Source organism: Chiroxiphia lanceolata, chromosome 15 (genome assembly GCF_009829145.1).
Source record: "Chiroxiphia lanceolata isolate bChiLan1 chromosome 15, bChiLan1.pri, whole genome shotgun sequence".
Taxonomy (NCBI): domain Eukaryota; kingdom Metazoa; phylum Chordata; class Aves; order Passeriformes; family Pipridae; genus Chiroxiphia; species Chiroxiphia lanceolata.
This window is the reverse complement of record NC_045651.1, coordinates 2999508-3018241: the sequence shown is the minus strand read 5'-3', so window position 1 is coordinate 3018241 and position 18734 is coordinate 2999508. Positions and strand designations below refer to the sequence as shown.

The following is an 18734-nucleotide window of genomic DNA, read 5'->3' as shown; positions in this document are numbered from 1 at the left end:
TTCTCACTGTGGCCTTGGGTCAATGAATTTATCTCAGTTCCTTCAGTAAAGGTGCAGCCACCCCACCTGACACCATTTGGTGTATTTTGGTGAAAGTCTGAGGCTCTGAAGAGAGTAGCTGAGCAATTAACACATTATTTTCAGTAGATAGCAAACAGTTGTTTTATTGATGTATTGTTGGTTTTCCCTCTCGTGATTTTTTTAATTGTGTTTGTATCTTTAAAAAATATGTGCCAAAGGAAAAGCTCTGGCCTCTGCAAAAAAAAAAGAAAAGACTAAACCCATCATAACTCATTTCTGTTGTTTGATTCTCTCAGGTATTATAAGCAAGGCTATATGGCTCATGTCAGTAGAATCCCAGAATGGTTGGGTTGGAAGGGACCTTAAAGATCATCTAATTCCATGTCCTGCCATGGGCAGGGACACCTCCCATGAGCTCAGGTTGCTCCAAGCCCCATCCAGCCTGGCCTTGGACACTTCCAGGGATGGGGCAGCCACAGCTTCTCTGGGCAACCTGTGCCAGGGCCTCCCCACCCTCACAGGGAAGGATTTCTCTGTATCTAACCTAAATTTCCCCTCTTTCGCTTTGAAGCCTTTACTCCTTGTCCTCTTACTACAGTTCCTGATGAAGGGTCCTTCTCTTTGCTACTGAGCTTAAATATTTGTCCTCTCTCCAGGTATTGTCCCCTTCTGAAGAGTGACACTTGAAGCTTTAAGCCACTGGCAGATTTGCTCAGACACAGAGATAAAAATCTGTTTGCCTGTTCACTGTTTGACTAGAGATGCAAATTGGATAATTGCTGAGGCAAAAATAGTCGATAGCTGCTTGTGGAAGATCTGCTTGCAGGATTATACTGGTTTTAGAAGAAGAGGTATTAAATATTCGTGCCAGTTTCAGGAAACATGCAGACATGTTTTTGAATATAAAATTGAGAATTCTGTGCCTCCCTCATGAGTAGAATGAACTAGATCGAGCACAGCCTTTTAAAGCATCCTTTTGCTCTCTTTCCTCCTCGGTACAGAGTATATGTGCTTTGACTACACTTCCTCCAGCCTCTAAGCTGCTGCAGAAATTCCAGCCACTGAGCAGCTGTGTGTATGCTTGAATGAAGTGTGTGCTATTCCATGTGTCAGCAGGAAGAGATATAAATAGGGCTTTTTTCTCCTTGTTGTCATGGTCTATGTTTCCGCTGGCTACCCCGAGCTATTTCTTCTTCAAGTCTGGTGTAGAGGGAATACATTGCAGTGAGGTTCTGTGCTGCAGTTGTGGATCATAGAGAGCATATGAAGCAATTTAAGGATCACAGCCATTTGCACTTAGTGCTTAGTGGGACAAGGCACATCAAGATTAATGAATGGCAGCTCTTGCTGCTGTCCAGGCAGCCGACATTTTGCTGCAGAAGTTGCCTTTTTTTCCCCCCACCTCTTTCCAATTTTTTCCAATAGCTGGAAAAAATCCCCCTTCCTATAACTGTCAGGTTGCAGAGTCTGAGAATGAAGCTGTTTTGGCTTTGTGCTCCCCTTCTGACACATGCTGGTCTCACACCTTTGCAATGAAAAGCTGCTGCTGTGGCCACCTCATGCACCAAAGCTGAGACACAGAATCAGGGAATCACAAAATGGTTTGGGTTGGAAGAGACAAAGAAGATCATCTTATTCCAGCCCCCCTGCTATGAACAGGGACACCTTCTACTAGACCAGGTTTGTCAGAGCTCCATCCAACCTGTCCTTAAATATTCCAGGGATGGAGGGCTGCTGGGGGAATTGATTTTTCTGGCACTGCCATCCCCACATGGGAGAACAGTGTTCCCTGGTGTTGCAGGAATATACATTTATCATCACATGATCTGTCATACATGAGCTGCACCACACGCCAGGACTCTGAACTTGAGTGGTCTGCATGGATCAAAATGGACCAGGACATAGGACCCACTCAGGGACTATTCCAAATCCAGAGTTCATAATGTAACAAGCCCTTTAAACCATGGCCTGAGCTGGTAGTGATGGGACTGAGGAAAGGTGCTGGGAAAGTAGACTCTGATATGTAATAATCCAGAAATCAGTCACCTCCTCATCTATCACAGAAATGAATGACCCAATTTTATATTTAAATGTATGTACAAAATACACACAACTACAATATGGAAAACAAAAATATAAAGTTTAATTCAATGTTAAAATAGTTTTTAAATACTCTACATGTAGGTCCCACCAGATGGTGATTTAAAATTCCTTTTGAAGTGAAGGATTCAAGAAGCAATAATATCACCTTTTAGCCTTTGTGAACACTAAGATCTTTTAAATGTTTCTATTCTTTGACAGCTTGTCCTAGTTACCTGAGAATATGACATGTTTCCTGGAAGGAAAATAACTATGCTATCAATCCAGATACAGTCTGTCCTTGATTTTCTCCCTGCCTCCTCATTTAAAGGAATCACAGCTATAAGAAATGTGGATTTTCTCAAATTTAATCAGGGTAGGATTTTTTCCTAAGTCAGCCTCCATTAAGCAATAATGTGGAAATGAAGTTAATTTCCCTTTCTTTGCTCTCAGACGTCCATTTTACATCCATTACAGTCTGTGTGTAATAATTCACTTCCCAGATTTGATCATCCTGTTCATTTCAAGCCAGTTCTTCCATTTTTAATACTTCCTTCAGAGAAGTGAAATGGCAGGAATATTAAATAAATAAGTTTCTGATATGTTACTACAACTGTTTGAGCCTTTCTTGAGAGAGTTCATTAGCAAATGAGCAGTTCCTGAGTATAATGTAAAGCATCCATGGAAGGACAAGTCTGAGCCATTTCTCCAGTTTTTCCACTGAGGGAACAGTTCTTCTCTTAAAGCATTATTGGGGCTGTAAAATGAAAATAAAAACAGTTGAAATATAAAGCACATCATTTACTAACTCTTAAACTGGGATTATGAGAGCTCTTTTCTGAAAAGGTTATAGTAATCAAAAATCAACTGAGATAGCTCTGCCCACTCTTGATGGAAGTGTTAAGCATCCAGGAGCCTCCCAGACTTAATACTTACCATCTGATGAATATTTAAGAATGTAGTCTAAGAGACAAGACACGAAGGCATCTGCAGCTGTTAAAATGGCTGTTGCAGTGTGGTACCATCCATTTTGAGCAGTTGCCAACTCTGATCTCAGCCTTACTTCGATAACCATACCTTAATATTCCCTAATTGTTTATTATCCTCCCCCTCAACTAATCTCTTTGTTAAATTTTGTATCAGCATCATATGGCCTTTACAGCTCATCACCTGATTTCAGTTTATGTGACCAAGTAGAATAAAGCACCGAACAAGTTAGGAGGTTCATAAACACATTTAAACCAGCCAGAGCTGGTTTTTGGTGTTTGATCTGTCAAATTCAGGACAACTACACCTGTACATATCCCTTGAAAAACCTAATGCAGACTTTTCATCACGTGGCTCAATTTTGAGAGAACCTTTAGCTGCAGGGGAGGACAAACAGGTAGAAAGCTTGACTCCATGATACAGTAGGTCCAGAGTTCCAGAGCAGTCAGGCTGGTTCATCTCATCAGCACCAAAAAAATCTGCTTTAAAGGGTTAAAGACCTAGATGACTCTAAATGATCACAGTACTTAGATTTACCTACAACCTAAGAAAAATGGGGACTTGCAACCACTTGAAAAAACAAACCTATTTCTGCAGTAGGAGAAGGGATGTGGGGAGACTTTGCAAGGTCACCTCCATTTTCTTCTTGAAGAATGTTTTAAGGGATTCTGAAAAAGAGAGGAGTTGTGTAGCATACTTATCCAGGGGGCTTATCATATTGTATTAGCACTTACTCATCACATTTAATTAAGATTCCTTTTTAACTGATGCAAAATATTATTATCTCCATTCATCCCACATCAGTGAAAAGGAATAATAATGGGATGTGATCCTAACAGGAGATGATAGGAAGCTGCTAATGTGACATATATATTGTGGAAGGGAAAGAGGGCTGTGACTGCCAAGGTCTGTTTTGAGGGCTGTGGGATCTTTAGTTTTACAGCCTCTTCCTGTGGAAGGTGTTACAGTGACAGACCTCTTTTAAGAGCAGGTTGCTGGCTGACAGCCATATCAGTGAGGATCAAAATAGGCATTGGACAGTGTTTAGTTAATTGGCTTTCAGAGGAGGAGAATTTGCAGAAGTTTAGTGACAAACTAGTCAAAGTAGGTCAGCTAAAGGATTTTGTGTACCTGTCTGGTAGAGTTCACTTTTAAATAAAGAACTCGCTTGAGGATAACAAAATTAAACTAAACAAAACAGTAACAGCACCCCTTCTTCCCTTTTATGATGCAGATAGAGAAAAGGCCAGTTTCAGGTTTCATCCATAAAATACCAGTAAAATGATCCCTTTATTTGTGACCAGAGCCACAGGGAGCCAGGGAACAGGTATCAGCTCTGAAGTTCAGAGCACAGAGCCACCTTCAACCTCTGAGAGACAAGGAACTGCATTTCCCACTCTCTGAAGCTTTGTGTGGTTGTTTTTTTTTTCCTTTAAGAAGCAGAAAGCTTTACCCTGTAATCATCTGGTCTGGAGATTGCAATGGTTTGGGCTGCAGGGGTGGGAGCCATCTACAATAGGAATGGCTGAAGTCTGTAAGCTAAACATAGATGATAAAGTGAGAAAAAAAAATTATCTTGTAAGACCATTTCTCATGTGTCCCTGATCCATTACTATTCTATCCTCCGTGAGTGGTGAAGCTCACACATTCATTCATGTTTAAAATAGATGCCTCTAAGAGCACTGACAGAAATGTGTCCCTTTCTCTTTCACTACTACTTCATCCAATTAGTTGGTTAAAATTAGATTCTGCCTTGAAAGGCTAAAATTGATGCTTTAAGTTTCCATAGTTGCTGTCTTTCTGTTAACTCTGCTCAGTTAAATGGTGGGGATTCTCTCTTGCCTACCAGGAGCTGTGCTGGGCTTTGTGCACCAGCAGTGATGTGGACTGTGCTCAGGTAAGATTACCTGCAGAAGGTTTTCAGAGCTGTAGGGACTGGTACATGGTAAACAGTTTTGTTGAGGGTAAGCAGGAAGGACTGAATTAAACTCAATTTTCTCAGCAGTGTTCACTGCCCAAGGTGAACACAAATAAAAACAAGCTGAGCCTGTCCAGGAAATCACAGAATCATAGAACGGCCTGGGTTGGAGAGGACCTTAAAGATGATTTTGTTCCAACCCCTTGCCATGGGCAGGGACACCTTCTGCTAGCCCAGGTTGCTTCAAGCCCCATCCAACCTGGCCTTAAATATTTCCAAGGATGGGGATCCACAACTTCCCTGAGCAACCTGTGCCAGGGCCTCACCACCTCCTAGTAAAGAATTTTTTCCTAATATCCTGATCTGAACCTGCTCTCTGTCACTTTGAAGCCATCCCCCCTTGTTCCGTCCCTCCAGGCCCTTGTAAAAAACAATCCAACACTGGAACACTTAAATCCTTCCTTTCAAGTAACCTGAATTTTTCCTTCTTTGGGCAATCAAGCACAGCCAGCCATGGAGATGGGGGCTGAGACATAACGTGGCTGCAGTGGCTGTAGGCAGGAGTCTGAGCTGATGCTGTTCACCCCATAGAAGCAGAGTGGCCTCCAGTGGCAGGAGTCGACTGGGATTGCAAGTCTGTGCTCTTGGCCTCGATTCAGCAGCTCATCTAGCAGAGAGCAAGGGGAGGAGGGGGCTGGCTGGCTGCAGGGTACTGTTACAGGCTCCAGCAGCAGCCAGGAAATGCTTCCTCCTTTTCACCTTCACGGCAGGATTTACGATGCTCTGTGAGCCTGTTGTCTCTCAAATAAAAGGGCTTGTACGTAAGAGTCAAACTGTTTGTTATTTAGATTTGACAGAACACAGTAACCAGAATTGGCTTTCCATAACATGAGACCAAGCAGTGCCCAGATGTGTTTTGTCTTCCCGACATTCATAGCTTTGTTTTCTGCAGTGACTTTTACTCTCTTTGCAATATTTCATGTCCTTATATGACAGAGGCAGCCCCCACCCACAGCAGCAGCCTGATGGAAGCAGTTAGAGTGCCACCCCTCTCCTGGTCACGTCCAGAGGGACATTTGAGCCACAAAGCAGACATCCCAATTTTTAAAGGTGTACCTCAAAGTCCACATTTTTGGGATGTATCACCTAGCACTCCTAAAATCAGCCTTGAGCAGAGGTCTGGGTAGCTGCTTGCTGCTGTAGTCATTCAGTTTAGTGCATTTAAGGACATTTAATTAGGGCATTTAGGCTACATTGCACCTGGTTTGACAGGAAGGCAAAGAAAAGCCTTCTCTTAGATGGAGGTCAGCACCCACCACAGGTCCTCAGGGGAACATTGTCCCCAGCCTCTACCCACACCACCCTCTCCCCTCCTGAGTACTGAGGGGCAGAGCAGTCTCTCCAACCCCAAATTCAATTTTCCTATGCTACTCCCTGCTCTTTCCCTTATTGTTTGCATTAAAACAAGGGCAGAAGGGCTGGTGCTTTAACTGCCCACACTGTATTAACATTTATGAGATGAAAATAATTTGGGGGTTTATTGTTTGGTTGGTTTGAGGTTTGTTTTGTTTGAAGGGGGTTTTTTTGCTGTTTTCAGCTATGAACTCTTAAAAAACAGTCACTGTGAGCCTGCAGACATGGGGAAATGCCCAGATAAAAATATATCTATCTTACATTGCAGGACTAATCTCTCCCTGATGACCTCTGCATGCGACACAAACATTCAAATGCTGCATCTCCCCAAATCCAACGTTAAATTAGAGCTGAAAAGATGACAAGGAGCATCCTGGATGTGTGGACATGCTGTCTCAGTGATGCAGCAGATTAGCCCTCCGTTTCCTGAGGAAAGGGTTAAAATTTGTGCTTTCCAAGGCAAGGTCTACCTGTGGTAGCAGGACTAGGGACAGGTACAGCACTAAAAGGATATTAGCTGAGAAGGTTGATATTTTTATAGGAGGAAAAGCCTCTTTTAGTGAACAAAGAATGAGAGGAACTGCTCTGTTTGCTTCTTCAGCATCTGTGAGAAGCCATTTACTCTTTGTTGTGCTCTTACCACAGCAGGCTGTGGTAGGAAGCAAATTAAATTTTGCTTTCTCATCTCTCAGAATATACTGGCAGAGCTATTTGGTGGCTGAGACAATTACTTTAATACACAGCCATGTAAGGTTGCTTTCTTGTAACGAGGTAAATAATCTTTGTTTATATTAATTGCCAGTGTCAGCATGGACAGTAACCTGGCAGTGAGCTGGAAGTGACCTCCGTGCCCACCCCCTGCTTTGGGACTGGATGTTGGAGCAGTGGGGGGTTACAGATCTCCTACAGCATATGTGCTATAATTACCCTCTTTAATAATACTGACTTTAAATCCAAGCACTGGATTAAAGCTACAGGCTTCTTCGTGGGGAGAAGTTTTCATTTGGTTCATTCCTCCTGTCTCTGATTCCTTAATGCAGAACGGGTCAAACAGATGGGAGAACAGAAAGTGAGAATTATTTGGGTGTTTCTTTAAGACTCCAAATTGACACAGTCACTAGAGAGAGCTGGGATTATTTGGCAAAGTGATAGTTAAAATGGTTCAATTTTGTTCTGACTGAATCATTCCTCTGTCTTTCAGTTCTATATCTGTCTTTGTATCATGCTGATGATGGATTTTTATTTGCTTCCTTTTTTCGTGGGTTTGTTGGGTTTTTTTTAATTTGTTTCGTTTTTCAAGGAAAAAAAAAAAAAGATTAAATGGGCATTTTAATCCCAAAAAGGCTTAGGGATGATCAGTGAAGCCAGAATGTCCACAAAGATCCTCCAAATGACACAGAGAGGGTTTTTCAGAGCACGCTGTTTGCATTGGATGTGCTGCTTCAGAATCAGTGCAGAATGTCAGACTCTTTATCATGGTGAATATTCATTAAGCCTGCCAGAGGCAGAGGCTGCAGTCAGTACAGCATCAGCAGAGGAGGCAGGGAAGAGAGAAATCAGGTTAATGACTAGCTTTCTCTGCAATTTGCTTCCTGCTTATTGCCTGATCTCAGTTTTAAATAAATTCATTTAATTAATGTGTTTTGCTCCTTTGACCTGCGGACAGAAGGGGCTGTGATTAATGACGGGGTGTTCTGAGTCTCACGGTGGCTTTAGTCGGCCTGTTCTGCTGTGTGGGGAAAGAACACTGAAAAATATTTCCTTTAATAGTGACAGAAGTTTTGATTGAAAGCTTTTCCCTAAACGATTTTCTGAGTCCACGAGCCACCAAATTTTTGAAGACAGGGACAAAGTGGTGAGTGGTGAGAGGGGTGGGACAGGGCGAAAACAAGCTGCTGTCTTGGCTGAGCATGTCACACAGTCAGAAATGGCTCTGCAGGGAGACAGAGCTGCACAGAAATGCTTTCCCCTTCTCCCCCTTGAGCAGGGCCACATCTGTTCTAACATGAGTTAGCCTTCTTCTGACAAAGGTTCTTTAAGAAAGCAGCAGAGGCATAGGAGGTAGAGCCCATGTAATGACGCTCAGAGTATATGGGCAGCTCGCATTAGGGGAAGCAAGCACCACCTGTTCCTAGCAAACACCAGATTGGAGCTGTGGGGCTATACAGGGACAGGAAAAAAAACCCAAGGCCTCCCCAAAAGAGAGAAAAATGTCAGTTAGATGGAAATTACAGGCTTAGCCCAGACCTGATGGGATATCGATTCCTGGGCTGAGTGATGACATGTGCCATGAGCAGACATTTTGCCCCAAATTTAGAAAGCATCTCCATTTCAGACTGTTTGTACCCATCACTCAGTATTACCTCTCAGCTTGGGTGGTTTTACAAGCTGATGGAAGCCAGCCCTTGAGTTGAGTGAATTTGCAAATTCTGCCTCTGAGAAGGCAGCACCTGAAATCTCAGTGACAGACCTTTGGAGTTCTGCAGCACAGGTTCTGAGCTGTCCTGGTGTCTTTGCTGCCAGAACTGAAACGTGGCCTTTTAAGGGGTGGAAATGGTGCAGTCTTAACAACATGGCTGAGCTCTCTCAGGTATTTCTGAACAGAACATGCCAGTGCTTGCCCAAATGAAAATCCCATGAAAGGATTAGGGCTGAGAAAGTGGCCTCATCTTGCAAACAGTTGCACGGGATTTTTTGTGGCTGTCCCCGTTAAAGGGATTAGTTTCAAACTTTTTCTTTTTTTTGAAATGTTCTGGCATGGTCATTAGTACAACACCCCCCAAGCCATGGTGCTGCTTAGCTTGCTCCTGAGGGTAGAATTCAGCTCCTTTTTCACCAGCCATCCAAAAGTTAGCTGTCTAGTATAAATTTTCTGGCTGGGCTTTATCTGTAAAGAAGCAAAGGTAATACAGCTCCAGCAGAGAGAGGAGAGGAACAGAGAAAATTCAGTGCATCTAAAACCAGGCATTTTAGCTGGGTGGGTTGAACTGTCTTCTGTCTCTCTTTACATACTGTAGCAGCAGTTAAATTAGACAGAGGATGCCTTTGTTTTGGTGGTTGAATTTAGAAAAGGGATGTTTTACTCTGTGGATCTCTAAGAAAAATAAAAAGAAGGTGCCCACAACTGCTACAGGCAAAATTTTAGGAAACCTGTTCCTTGTAGCTGATGCCTGGGCTCTCCTGCACAGAGTATGGGGAGACTTAGATACCACTGGAAACCCTGTGTGCTGAAAGCAGGACTGCCTGGAGCAGGCAGGGGAGGAGCTTGGTGCTCAGTGAGGTGACAGAGCTCACCTGCAACCTGCCCCCATGATGGGACCTTGGAATCTATGACATCCACATAGAATCATGGAATGGTTTGGATTGGAAGAGATCTAAAGCTCACCTTGTTCCACCTCCTGCCATGGGCAGGGACACCTTCCACTAGACCAGGTTGCTCAGGGTCCTGTCCAGCCTGGCCTTGAACACTTCCAGGGATGGGACAGCCACAGTTTTTCAGTGTGATATGACAGTTTCTATCTGACAATGTGTAGGAAATCAGGTGCTTTCAGAGCAATTAGGGCTTGTTGAACCAGGGCCTGTTGACCGAGATTTCTGTGGTTTTTAAGTCCTGTGAGAAGTAGAGGGCTACAGCATGTGACCAGTAAATGCTTCTGGAAGAGGAAAAAAAAATAGCTATACGCCGTACCCTACTCCCTAAAGCTGTCAGATAGGTGATTTTAGAGTATGTTTGGTGGTTTTTTATGTGTAAATCTGCCTGTGCAGTTCAGACAGCAGTCACGGGATAGAAAAAGAAGTATTTCGAAAGACAGCCTAGAAGTCATTTCATACCATCTAAATATGTGATCTACTCGACTGCAGAGTCTCTGCTGCTCTGGGTTCCATTTAAAGTCTACTGAGACACTTGTATTTCGGTGAGAGTAAAAGATGGAAGGGGTGAAAAGTTCATCTCCCATTTTAGCTTGCAGACACACGGGCGAAGAACCATCAGGACCTGCAGGTGCAGCCTAGATTTTGGGTTCTGCTGCATGCAAGCATTTAAAAATTTAATTATTTGGTCATTGAACATGAAATCTGCTGTATTCCTTTAGAATAAAGTGAAGGGGCAGTCTCCAAAGTAATCCTATGAGTTATACCAGGAAATGACCAGACTCTGAACTTTTATGTAGGAACACTGGCAACCCAGTACAATCCTCCGTACTGTAGGAAGAAAAGAAGTGTAATGTCTTAAATTAAGTGTCATGAATATAACTGGCAGGTTTGCTTTATTTAGATTTTCCTCTAAGTTTAATAAACAACTTTGAAGCATTCAGTAAGACCCAGAAAATATGCAAGAGAAGTACAACTAATCCCATTAAATGTAAAATAGCATCTAAGTGGGAAGGTTTTTTTGTTGAACTCCTGCTGATAAGAAACAGAAGAGATGTTTGAGGAAGCTTTGGAAATAGGTAGTAGATGACATTTCTCCTTGATCTGAAATGCCTAAACATTGTTAGTACAGCTGAACTGTGACCTTCCAGCCTGCCAATCCAGATAAACACACATGTTATCAGGTAAATCACGAAGAAGAGGAATTTCCTGAGGAGGCTGGTGAAGCCCCACTGGTAGGAAATGATGGCTATTAACTCATTAGGTTCCGTCTGTCTCTGTCTTTTTTGTATGTGAGCTCTCCACACAGCTCTAGGGATAATTAGTTTCCTTTGGCTTAGTGAGTATTAAGGAGAATTTAAAATGCTTAGTTTGTATGGACAGCAAACATATTTGGGGTCTGGGAGAAAACCACACAGAAAGGGAAGCAAACCCCCCCAGTCTGACAGAGCCCTGATTCCAGGGTGGGTGTGATGGGTTTGTTGTGTTTGGATACATGATGTCAGATGGTTTTGGAGCAAATGTTACTGGCTTCATCTGGGGAGTGGATTTGTCCAGGCAGAACGAGATTAAAGGGTCAATATCCTGCTCTGAATTAGATTTCAGTGATGCAGATGTGTTTGTGCACCCGATTAGTCTGGCAAGAGGTTTCATGCAGGAGATACTGTACCTTAGGGATACCCTGGGTTCTTGCACTTTGCTGTATTTGTGTGGGAAAATGGGTAACATAAAGTCATTGTCATTGTCTTACATCTTGTGTCCAACCTAATAAGTTGATTAGAGGGATGGAGAGCTCTCCTGTGAGGAAAGACTGAGAGAGTTGGGATTGCTCAGCCTGGAGAAGGTTTGGGGTGATGTAATTGCAGCTTTCCAGTGCCTGAAGGGAGCTGACAGGGAGGATGGAGAGGGACTATTTACAAGGGCCTGGAGTGACAGGACAAGGGGGAATGGCTTCCCACTGCCAGAGGGCAGGGTTAGATGGGATATTAGAAAGAAATTGTTCCCTGTGAGGGTGGGGAGGCCGTGGCACAGGCTGCCCAGAGAAGCTGTGGCTGCCCCATCCCTGGAAGTGTCCAAGGTCAGGTTGGACGGGGCTTGGAGCAACCTGGGCTAGTGGAAGGTGTCCCTGCCCATGGCAGGGGGTTGGAACAGGATGATCTTTTAAGATCCATTTGAATCCAGTCAATTCCATGATTCTGTGCTCACACAAAAGTGGCACAGCCACACACTGTGTCATTTCAGCTGTGCTGTGGTGGCCCTGCAGTCCATAGAGTCTTGTCACTCTGTACTCTTCAAAGTAGTTTCTCTGCTATTCACTGCTGCAGGGTTCTCCCCAACCAGAGCAAGGGTGGAGTCAAACATGATTTGAGGTCACCTTCAGCTGTCTTTTTCCTGCCAGGAACAGAAAAAGAGCATTGGGGCTGGGCCAATGTTGTTTAGAATGAATGTTCTATGGGCTTGTTGGGAAAAAAGAAAGGATTTATTTGTCAAATAGGGCTTAATTTATTAGGCACAATATGAAAGCTCACATTTTTGTATTGCTGTAGAAAGCCAATGGATTAATAATTTGGAAAAAGACCAAGACACACAAATTCACCTTTGTAATTCATCATCTCAGAGAAACAAAAGTGATATAAATTGTACCTGAGCAAAACAATTTATTAAGCAGGAATGAAAGCTGGTTCATATTAATGCATTTATTATGAAAGTACTTTCTAGGACACTGCTGTTACTAACAGGAAACATGTAAAAAATCTGAAGTTGACAGTTAAGACTGGAAGAGATTTACAGAAAACTACAACTAATAAAATAGAGGAACTTTCACATTATTAATAACTTCTAAAATATATTGAGACTAGATAGGTTAAGGTCACTAAAACAACTTCAGCTCTTCCTGGAAAGGACATAAGCTCAAAGTTAAAGCTTCTTCATCCTTGAATACGATATTAGGGGGAAAAGAAATGTACAGTCTCTTCTTGAATAAAGATCCCATTGTAAAACAGTCGTGTCACCTCCATGTGCTGTGGAGGTTCAAAGATGCCAAAGATTCCATGTGCCAAACCTGTTACATAGATGGTCTCAGAGATAGTTCCCAATATGTTGTGTTTACATGTTTCTTTGGCTCTGTAACTTTGGACATCCTGTGTAAGTACAGAAAAGCTTAAAAAAGGAATCATGCTTCCCAGACGTGTTTATTTTGCTGCCAGGCAGGAGGAAGGTTGTCAAGCAGCAGAATATGCTTTTTTTAGCTTTTGAACCAGGAGACTCTTATGTCTGCATGCACAACACACAGTTTATTTCATAAAATAAAAAACTGTACAAGCAGTGTTACAGGAGATGAAGTATCATTAGAGAGTAAGAAATAGAGGAGATGCTCTTCATTTCATGAAATAGCTGCTAAAACAAATGCAGTGTTCTTCATTACTGCTACAGGGGTACAGAGCAGCCAGTAGCTGATGTTTACTGGCAAAACCTTGGAGATCTCTCTCTCTACATTGTCTGTTTTGTTTTCTCTTCCCGTCCTCTTTTACCAGTGGGAGACATTTCTTCTCCATCTTTCCGTGCCCTTCCCTCCTTTTCCAAGGGAATGGAGTCCCTCTCAAATGGTTGTCCAACCCATCCTTGTATCAGCACAGTTCCCACATCCTTCCTTACCCCAAACATCTTTACCTCTTCAACTGGACAGCTCTGATACATGATGCTGAGACTTAATCAATGGTATTGGGATTTTTTGTGTGCTATTGCAAGGGTTTGTGTGTGGCTGGGAATGTTACTAGTGTGAGAGGTCCTGTGTTTTGATACTGTATTTTTAGGGTGTAGATAAGAATATTTTCATCTGATTTGAGGGCTTTAGCATCAGTGCATAAACATTGAACCTTCCCCTGATTAGAGTCCTTTAAACACTTGAAATGATATATTAAAATAGATGTTTGTTGCTATTCAAAACTGGGAGTTATGTAAATTACAACAAGCTTTCAAAGTTTCAGAGGAAAGAAAACAATCAGGTTTTAAGAATTTCTCTCATGGAAGAACCTAATTGTGTTGCAATTCATTATTCTATAAAATTGTCCTTGTCAGAGCAACACACGCAAGCATTTTAATCCGATTAGCTCAATCTAATCAAAATCATGGAAATAAAATTAAAACTTGCTTCAAAATGCAAACCTAAATCTGGGGAAAGAACTTTATATTTGCCTCTATAAAATGCTGTGATCTGTAAAAAATACCAGGATATTCTCTGAAGACCATGGGTATTTCTGAGACCAGATTGTGCACCCTGATGGAAGGAGTCCTGCAGTATCTCTACCCAGACAGTTCAGTTCCCTCCTGGTTTTGCTCTAGGGCCATGTCTGCTGCTCAGCCACACTGCACACACACAGACACAAACATGTGCTACTTGGCCTCAGAGACACACCAGCTCAGAATCACAGGATGGATCAGGTTGGAAGGGACCACAGTGGGTCATCTGGTTCCACCTCCCTGCTCAGGCAGGGTCATCCCAGAGCACTTGCACAGGATTGCATCCGGAATATCACCAGTGAGGGAGACTCCACACCCTCTCTGGGCAGTCTGTTCCAGTGTGTGGTCACTCACACACTAAAGAAGTTCTTCCTCGTGTTCAGGAGGAACTTCTTGAGCATCAGTTTCTGTTACCTCTTGTCCTGTTGCTCAGCACCACCAAGCAGAGCCTGGGTCCATCCTCTGACACCATCCCTTCAGACACTCTTTTCCTCCATGAGGAATCCTGGAGAGGATGGTTTGCTAAATTACCCCAAATGGATGTGCATAATGCCAAGGCTGCCCTGGCCACTTCTAACCCTATCCCAGAAGACTTTGACACTCTTTTGCCATGCAGCACACATGCTTGTGTTTCCTGCCTTAAAACATTACAGTGGGCTGCATCACAGCCATCTCTTATTTCACATACTCTAAATTCAAAAGAAGAATGAAGAATAACCGTGTTTCAAGGCACAAGAGTCCAGAGCCTCTTGGGCCCAACCATGCACAGAGTGAGTCAGTGTGTGCTAACACTGAGCAACTTGGGCAAGGATCAGTGGGTAACCCCCAGATGAGCAGCCAGGCAACCAGGAGTCACCGTAGGCTGAAGCCAGAGCTTTCGAAGGGGAGGCTGATGCTCACTGAGGGCTTGTATTTAATGATGCTTTAAGCTTTTCTTGCTGTTTTGACTTTTTCAGAACCTGAGGCGGGAGAGGTGTCCCCCCCAGTGGGAGCTGGTGTGAACAGCAACAGCTGGACCTTTAAATTTGGACCGGGCAATTCCAAACAAGGTGGTCCTGGTGAGTTGCCAGACAAATTCATTATCCCGGGATCTCCTGCAATCATCTCCATCCGGCAGGAGCCACCAAACAGCCAAATTGACAAAAGTGACTTCATAACCTTTGGCAAGAAGGAAGAGACCAAGAAAAAGAAGAAAAAGAAGAAGGGAAACAAGACTCAGGAGAAAAAAGAAAAGGGCAACAGCACCACTGAGAACAGTGACCAGTGAGGGGGTTATACTGAAAGAACCCACTTAGCCAGTTTTTGTAATAATGGCAGATTTCTCCTATGTAGCAACTCCCAACTTCTTCCTACTGTTAAAAAATTTCCTGTGTGTACAGACTTGAGAAAATCAGCAGGAAATTCAGTGTCTGTCTAAATTGCTTAACAGGTTTTGTCTTAAAAGCTTTATTAAGTCTGGTGTTAACTCTTTTTCTCCACTCTGGCTTGTTTTCAGAATCTAAAAAGCAGACACAAGTTTCCTTTCTCCTACGCCGAAAAGGAGAATCTTCACAGTACAGCCAGTGAGAGGTTGGACTCTGCACTGTGGTTCCTGTGCTCCTGTCTTGATGACACTTACAGGACAGGTTTAAAAGTTTTAATGTTGTGCACCCTCTATCTGATTGGAAATATTTGTGTGCAGATGTCAGTTAGGTGATACGAGATCAGATTATAAAACGCAAGAAGAGCTGGTAAATATGCAACAGAGGAAACACCAAATGAACACAAATGTTCAAAGATGTTCAGGCTGGGGAGAAAACACCTGAAAGGAGATGAGCAGACTTGTCAGATCTTGAGAAGTCACTGTGTGGAAATACTGAGTCCTATACATGACGTATTGTACACACTGCTTTAAATGAAACCTCACATTTACAGCTCTTTAAGATACCATAAATTATATCTATTTACCAAGCAAGCCATTGGGAAAATTGTCCCTTAAAGCCCTGCATTACCCTGGCAAGACCAGCCCTCAGAGTGTAAGAAGGGCTGGGCGACATCCCAGGAATGTAACTGTGATGCTCTGTGTCCCTATTTCCACTCTAACATTATTTTGCACATTATGTCTCTGAAAAAGTCAGAGTTTTTCCACGACACTTATGCAAAAGAGAGAAAAAAGAAACGTTAACTATGCTATTTGTTATTTGAGATATTTATTTATAAAGAAATATAGCTGTAAATGTCAAAGAAATATGATGCCCTTTAACCCAAACAGAAGTCAATCTAGAGCCATTATAAATTACAATTGCTGCTATTAAAGTGCTTTAGAAAAATTGCCTGAAACATCTGTATTATATCGGCCACTTGCCAATAACAGCTTTATTCTGTCGGGTGACTTGAGGGCTGCCTCTTGCATGTATTAATAAATACAAGAATATCTTCTCTTTTTTTTTTTTTCCTTAATCTGCACTTTGAATACACCTTTGCAAACAAACTGTCCTAATATGAAGAAGCAGAAGCAAACTCCTCACACAAATGGATTTATTAACCTGCTAGCTCTGTGCAGTACCTTGGTGTTACCTCCCACACAACCTTTTCTGATTTTAGTTTAACTTTTCTATGAGATTATGAACTCCTGACCCTACTAACACTCCCTATGTAAAATTCAAGTACTGTATGTATGCTGTATGCTCTTATAAGAATCCTGAAATATTTATTCTGTGCTTGTGTATGTGAATGTCAATGCAACTATTATTAGAGTGGACTTTAAGCTTTACCGTTGAATGTAAATTCATTATTTCTTTTTTGTACACTTGTGAAAAAGTGCAGTAGTGTTAATTTTTTTTAAGCCACTGTTGATTATCAGTTCTTTTGTGTATGAAACACAAGTAAAATATCTTTCTTAAACCAAGCCATGCATGCATTTTGGGATTTATTGGTAAGAATCTGTGAAGCTGAAGTTCTGTGAATTAAACCTGAGGGTATAAATGGAGTGTTGAATGTGGCTGAGGATGTTGATATAAAACCAATACATGTATTTTTAAATAGAATATGGCTGATGAGGGAATTCCAAGGAGTTTTCTACGTTATTGTACATTCACAGAATAAAGCTCAAGTGTCGTGTTAATTGGAACTGTGTAAGAAACTACATAGCTCTGAAATTTCCAACAGGCCCTTTAATCTAGGATCAAAGAGAACAACTGGATTTCTTGAGACATGTCCTGGATGTTTTAAGTTTCCAAACTGCTGACAGTTCAGAATAGAACAATTCCTATTCATTTTTAAGAACCTGCAGCAAGTCTTAAAACATCACAGAAAAGCTCTAATAAAAGAATTCATATCTCAAAGCATGAACCACCAATGGCCTCATGTGGTCTATTTAGAGTTTTCTTTTGCTACCAGTCTTGTTTTACTGACAATAAAAAGGTGCTACTTGTGAAAGAGAATCCTTGATTCACTTTTAAAGGCTAGACAAGAGGAAAAAAATTAAGCTTTGGGGAGGGAACTGTCCCTTTATGCAAATGTGCTATGCAAGTACATTTAGATGTACTTTTTTTTATTTGGTGACTAATCCAAGACCTCCCAAAACATTCATCAGCTGGAGTTACAGTGGCAACTTAAACACACAGAAGGATACAGTTGTTTTATACTCATCATGAAGGCATTCTGTCAACACCTCTGGCAAAAATCCAGCACAAGGATTAAATTCTTACAGGAATCTTTAACATTTGATTATTTTTAGATCTTAATTGAGTGTTTGTTCTTCTTTTGGGTGCTTGCATTTTCCCCAATGCAAGCCAATCCAATTCATTCATTTTTCATCAGTGGTCATACACAGCAGGTTTTCCAAGGCTTGCATCTATCAGAGTGAACCAAGAGCTGCAGTATGTCTCCAATTTGCTGGTTTGAACACAAAATTACGTTTGCCAGTGCTGCCTTTGATGCAGGTGCTTACTGCAGGGGGACTGTATGCCTTGGAAGACAAGAGCAGAATATCTGAAGATAACAATTCCAGTATGGAGAGCTGATAGAGCAGAGAAAAAAACTCTCAGAGGAGAGAAGAGGCTCTTGCTGGAATTGTTTAAAAAGAGGCTGGATTGCACTGGTTAGGATACACATTCCACAGATTCACTGTGTTTTCAGAAGACTGAATCAGGCACCTCACCAGATCTTTAAAAGATTTTTCCTTATTTGAACCCTCTAGTGCAACTGGAATGCTGAGATGTCTGCAGTGAAATTTGGCTATTTCATAACTAATATATAAATTATAACAATTACAGCCTTGATTTTGGTTGTCCAGAAGGAGGGTAAACCCTTAGCATGAAGAATGTGTGGAGAACCAGGGGTGGGTGGGGGTGGAATTTTCACATTCTGCCACAGTTTTAGGGGTTACTGTTTGAACACCACACAACAATGGGAATTGAGAACCAGAGGTGGCCAAGACCTTCACAGATTAAGAAAAAAAAGTTTAGTTTATCCTCCTGTTGGCAATGAAATGGGCAAGACAAAATACACTGCAGAGTTTGTTAACAAAGAAATTACAATTGTGGGACGTTTACTACTTGAACAGTTTATTTCTCTCAGAGTTCACATATGATTTCTGTGAGCATATTGTCCTTGGAAGTCTGGTTTCTGTGCACACAAGATCAGTGGTCAAAACTATTGGGCTTTCATAACAATAAACCTGAATTATGTTGTATATTAATAACACCTGTCATTAAAAAGAAATCTC

At 42.0% G+C, this 18734-nt stretch overlaps 1 protein-coding gene across 5 annotated transcripts in view; it reads left to right on the top strand.

Moving 5' to 3' along the window:
• Nucleotides 1-17443, top strand: part of LOC116794237 (protocadherin alpha-C1-like) — a 96626-nt gene extending 79183 nt beyond the window's left edge. For 2 of the 5 annotated variants that reach the window (XM_032702765.1, XM_032702769.1), the window contains exon 4: nt 14983-17443. In XM_032702765.1, the coding sequence (XP_032558656.1) occupies nt 14983-15293 (311 nt within the window). In that variant the 3' untranslated portion in view covers nt 15294-17443. The remainder of the gene's footprint in view (nt 1-14982) is intronic. The other 3 variants (XM_032702767.1, XM_032702768.1, XM_032702770.1) reach the window with 2 other exon arrangements.
• The last annotated feature ends 1291 nt before the right edge of the window (nt 17444-18734 follow it).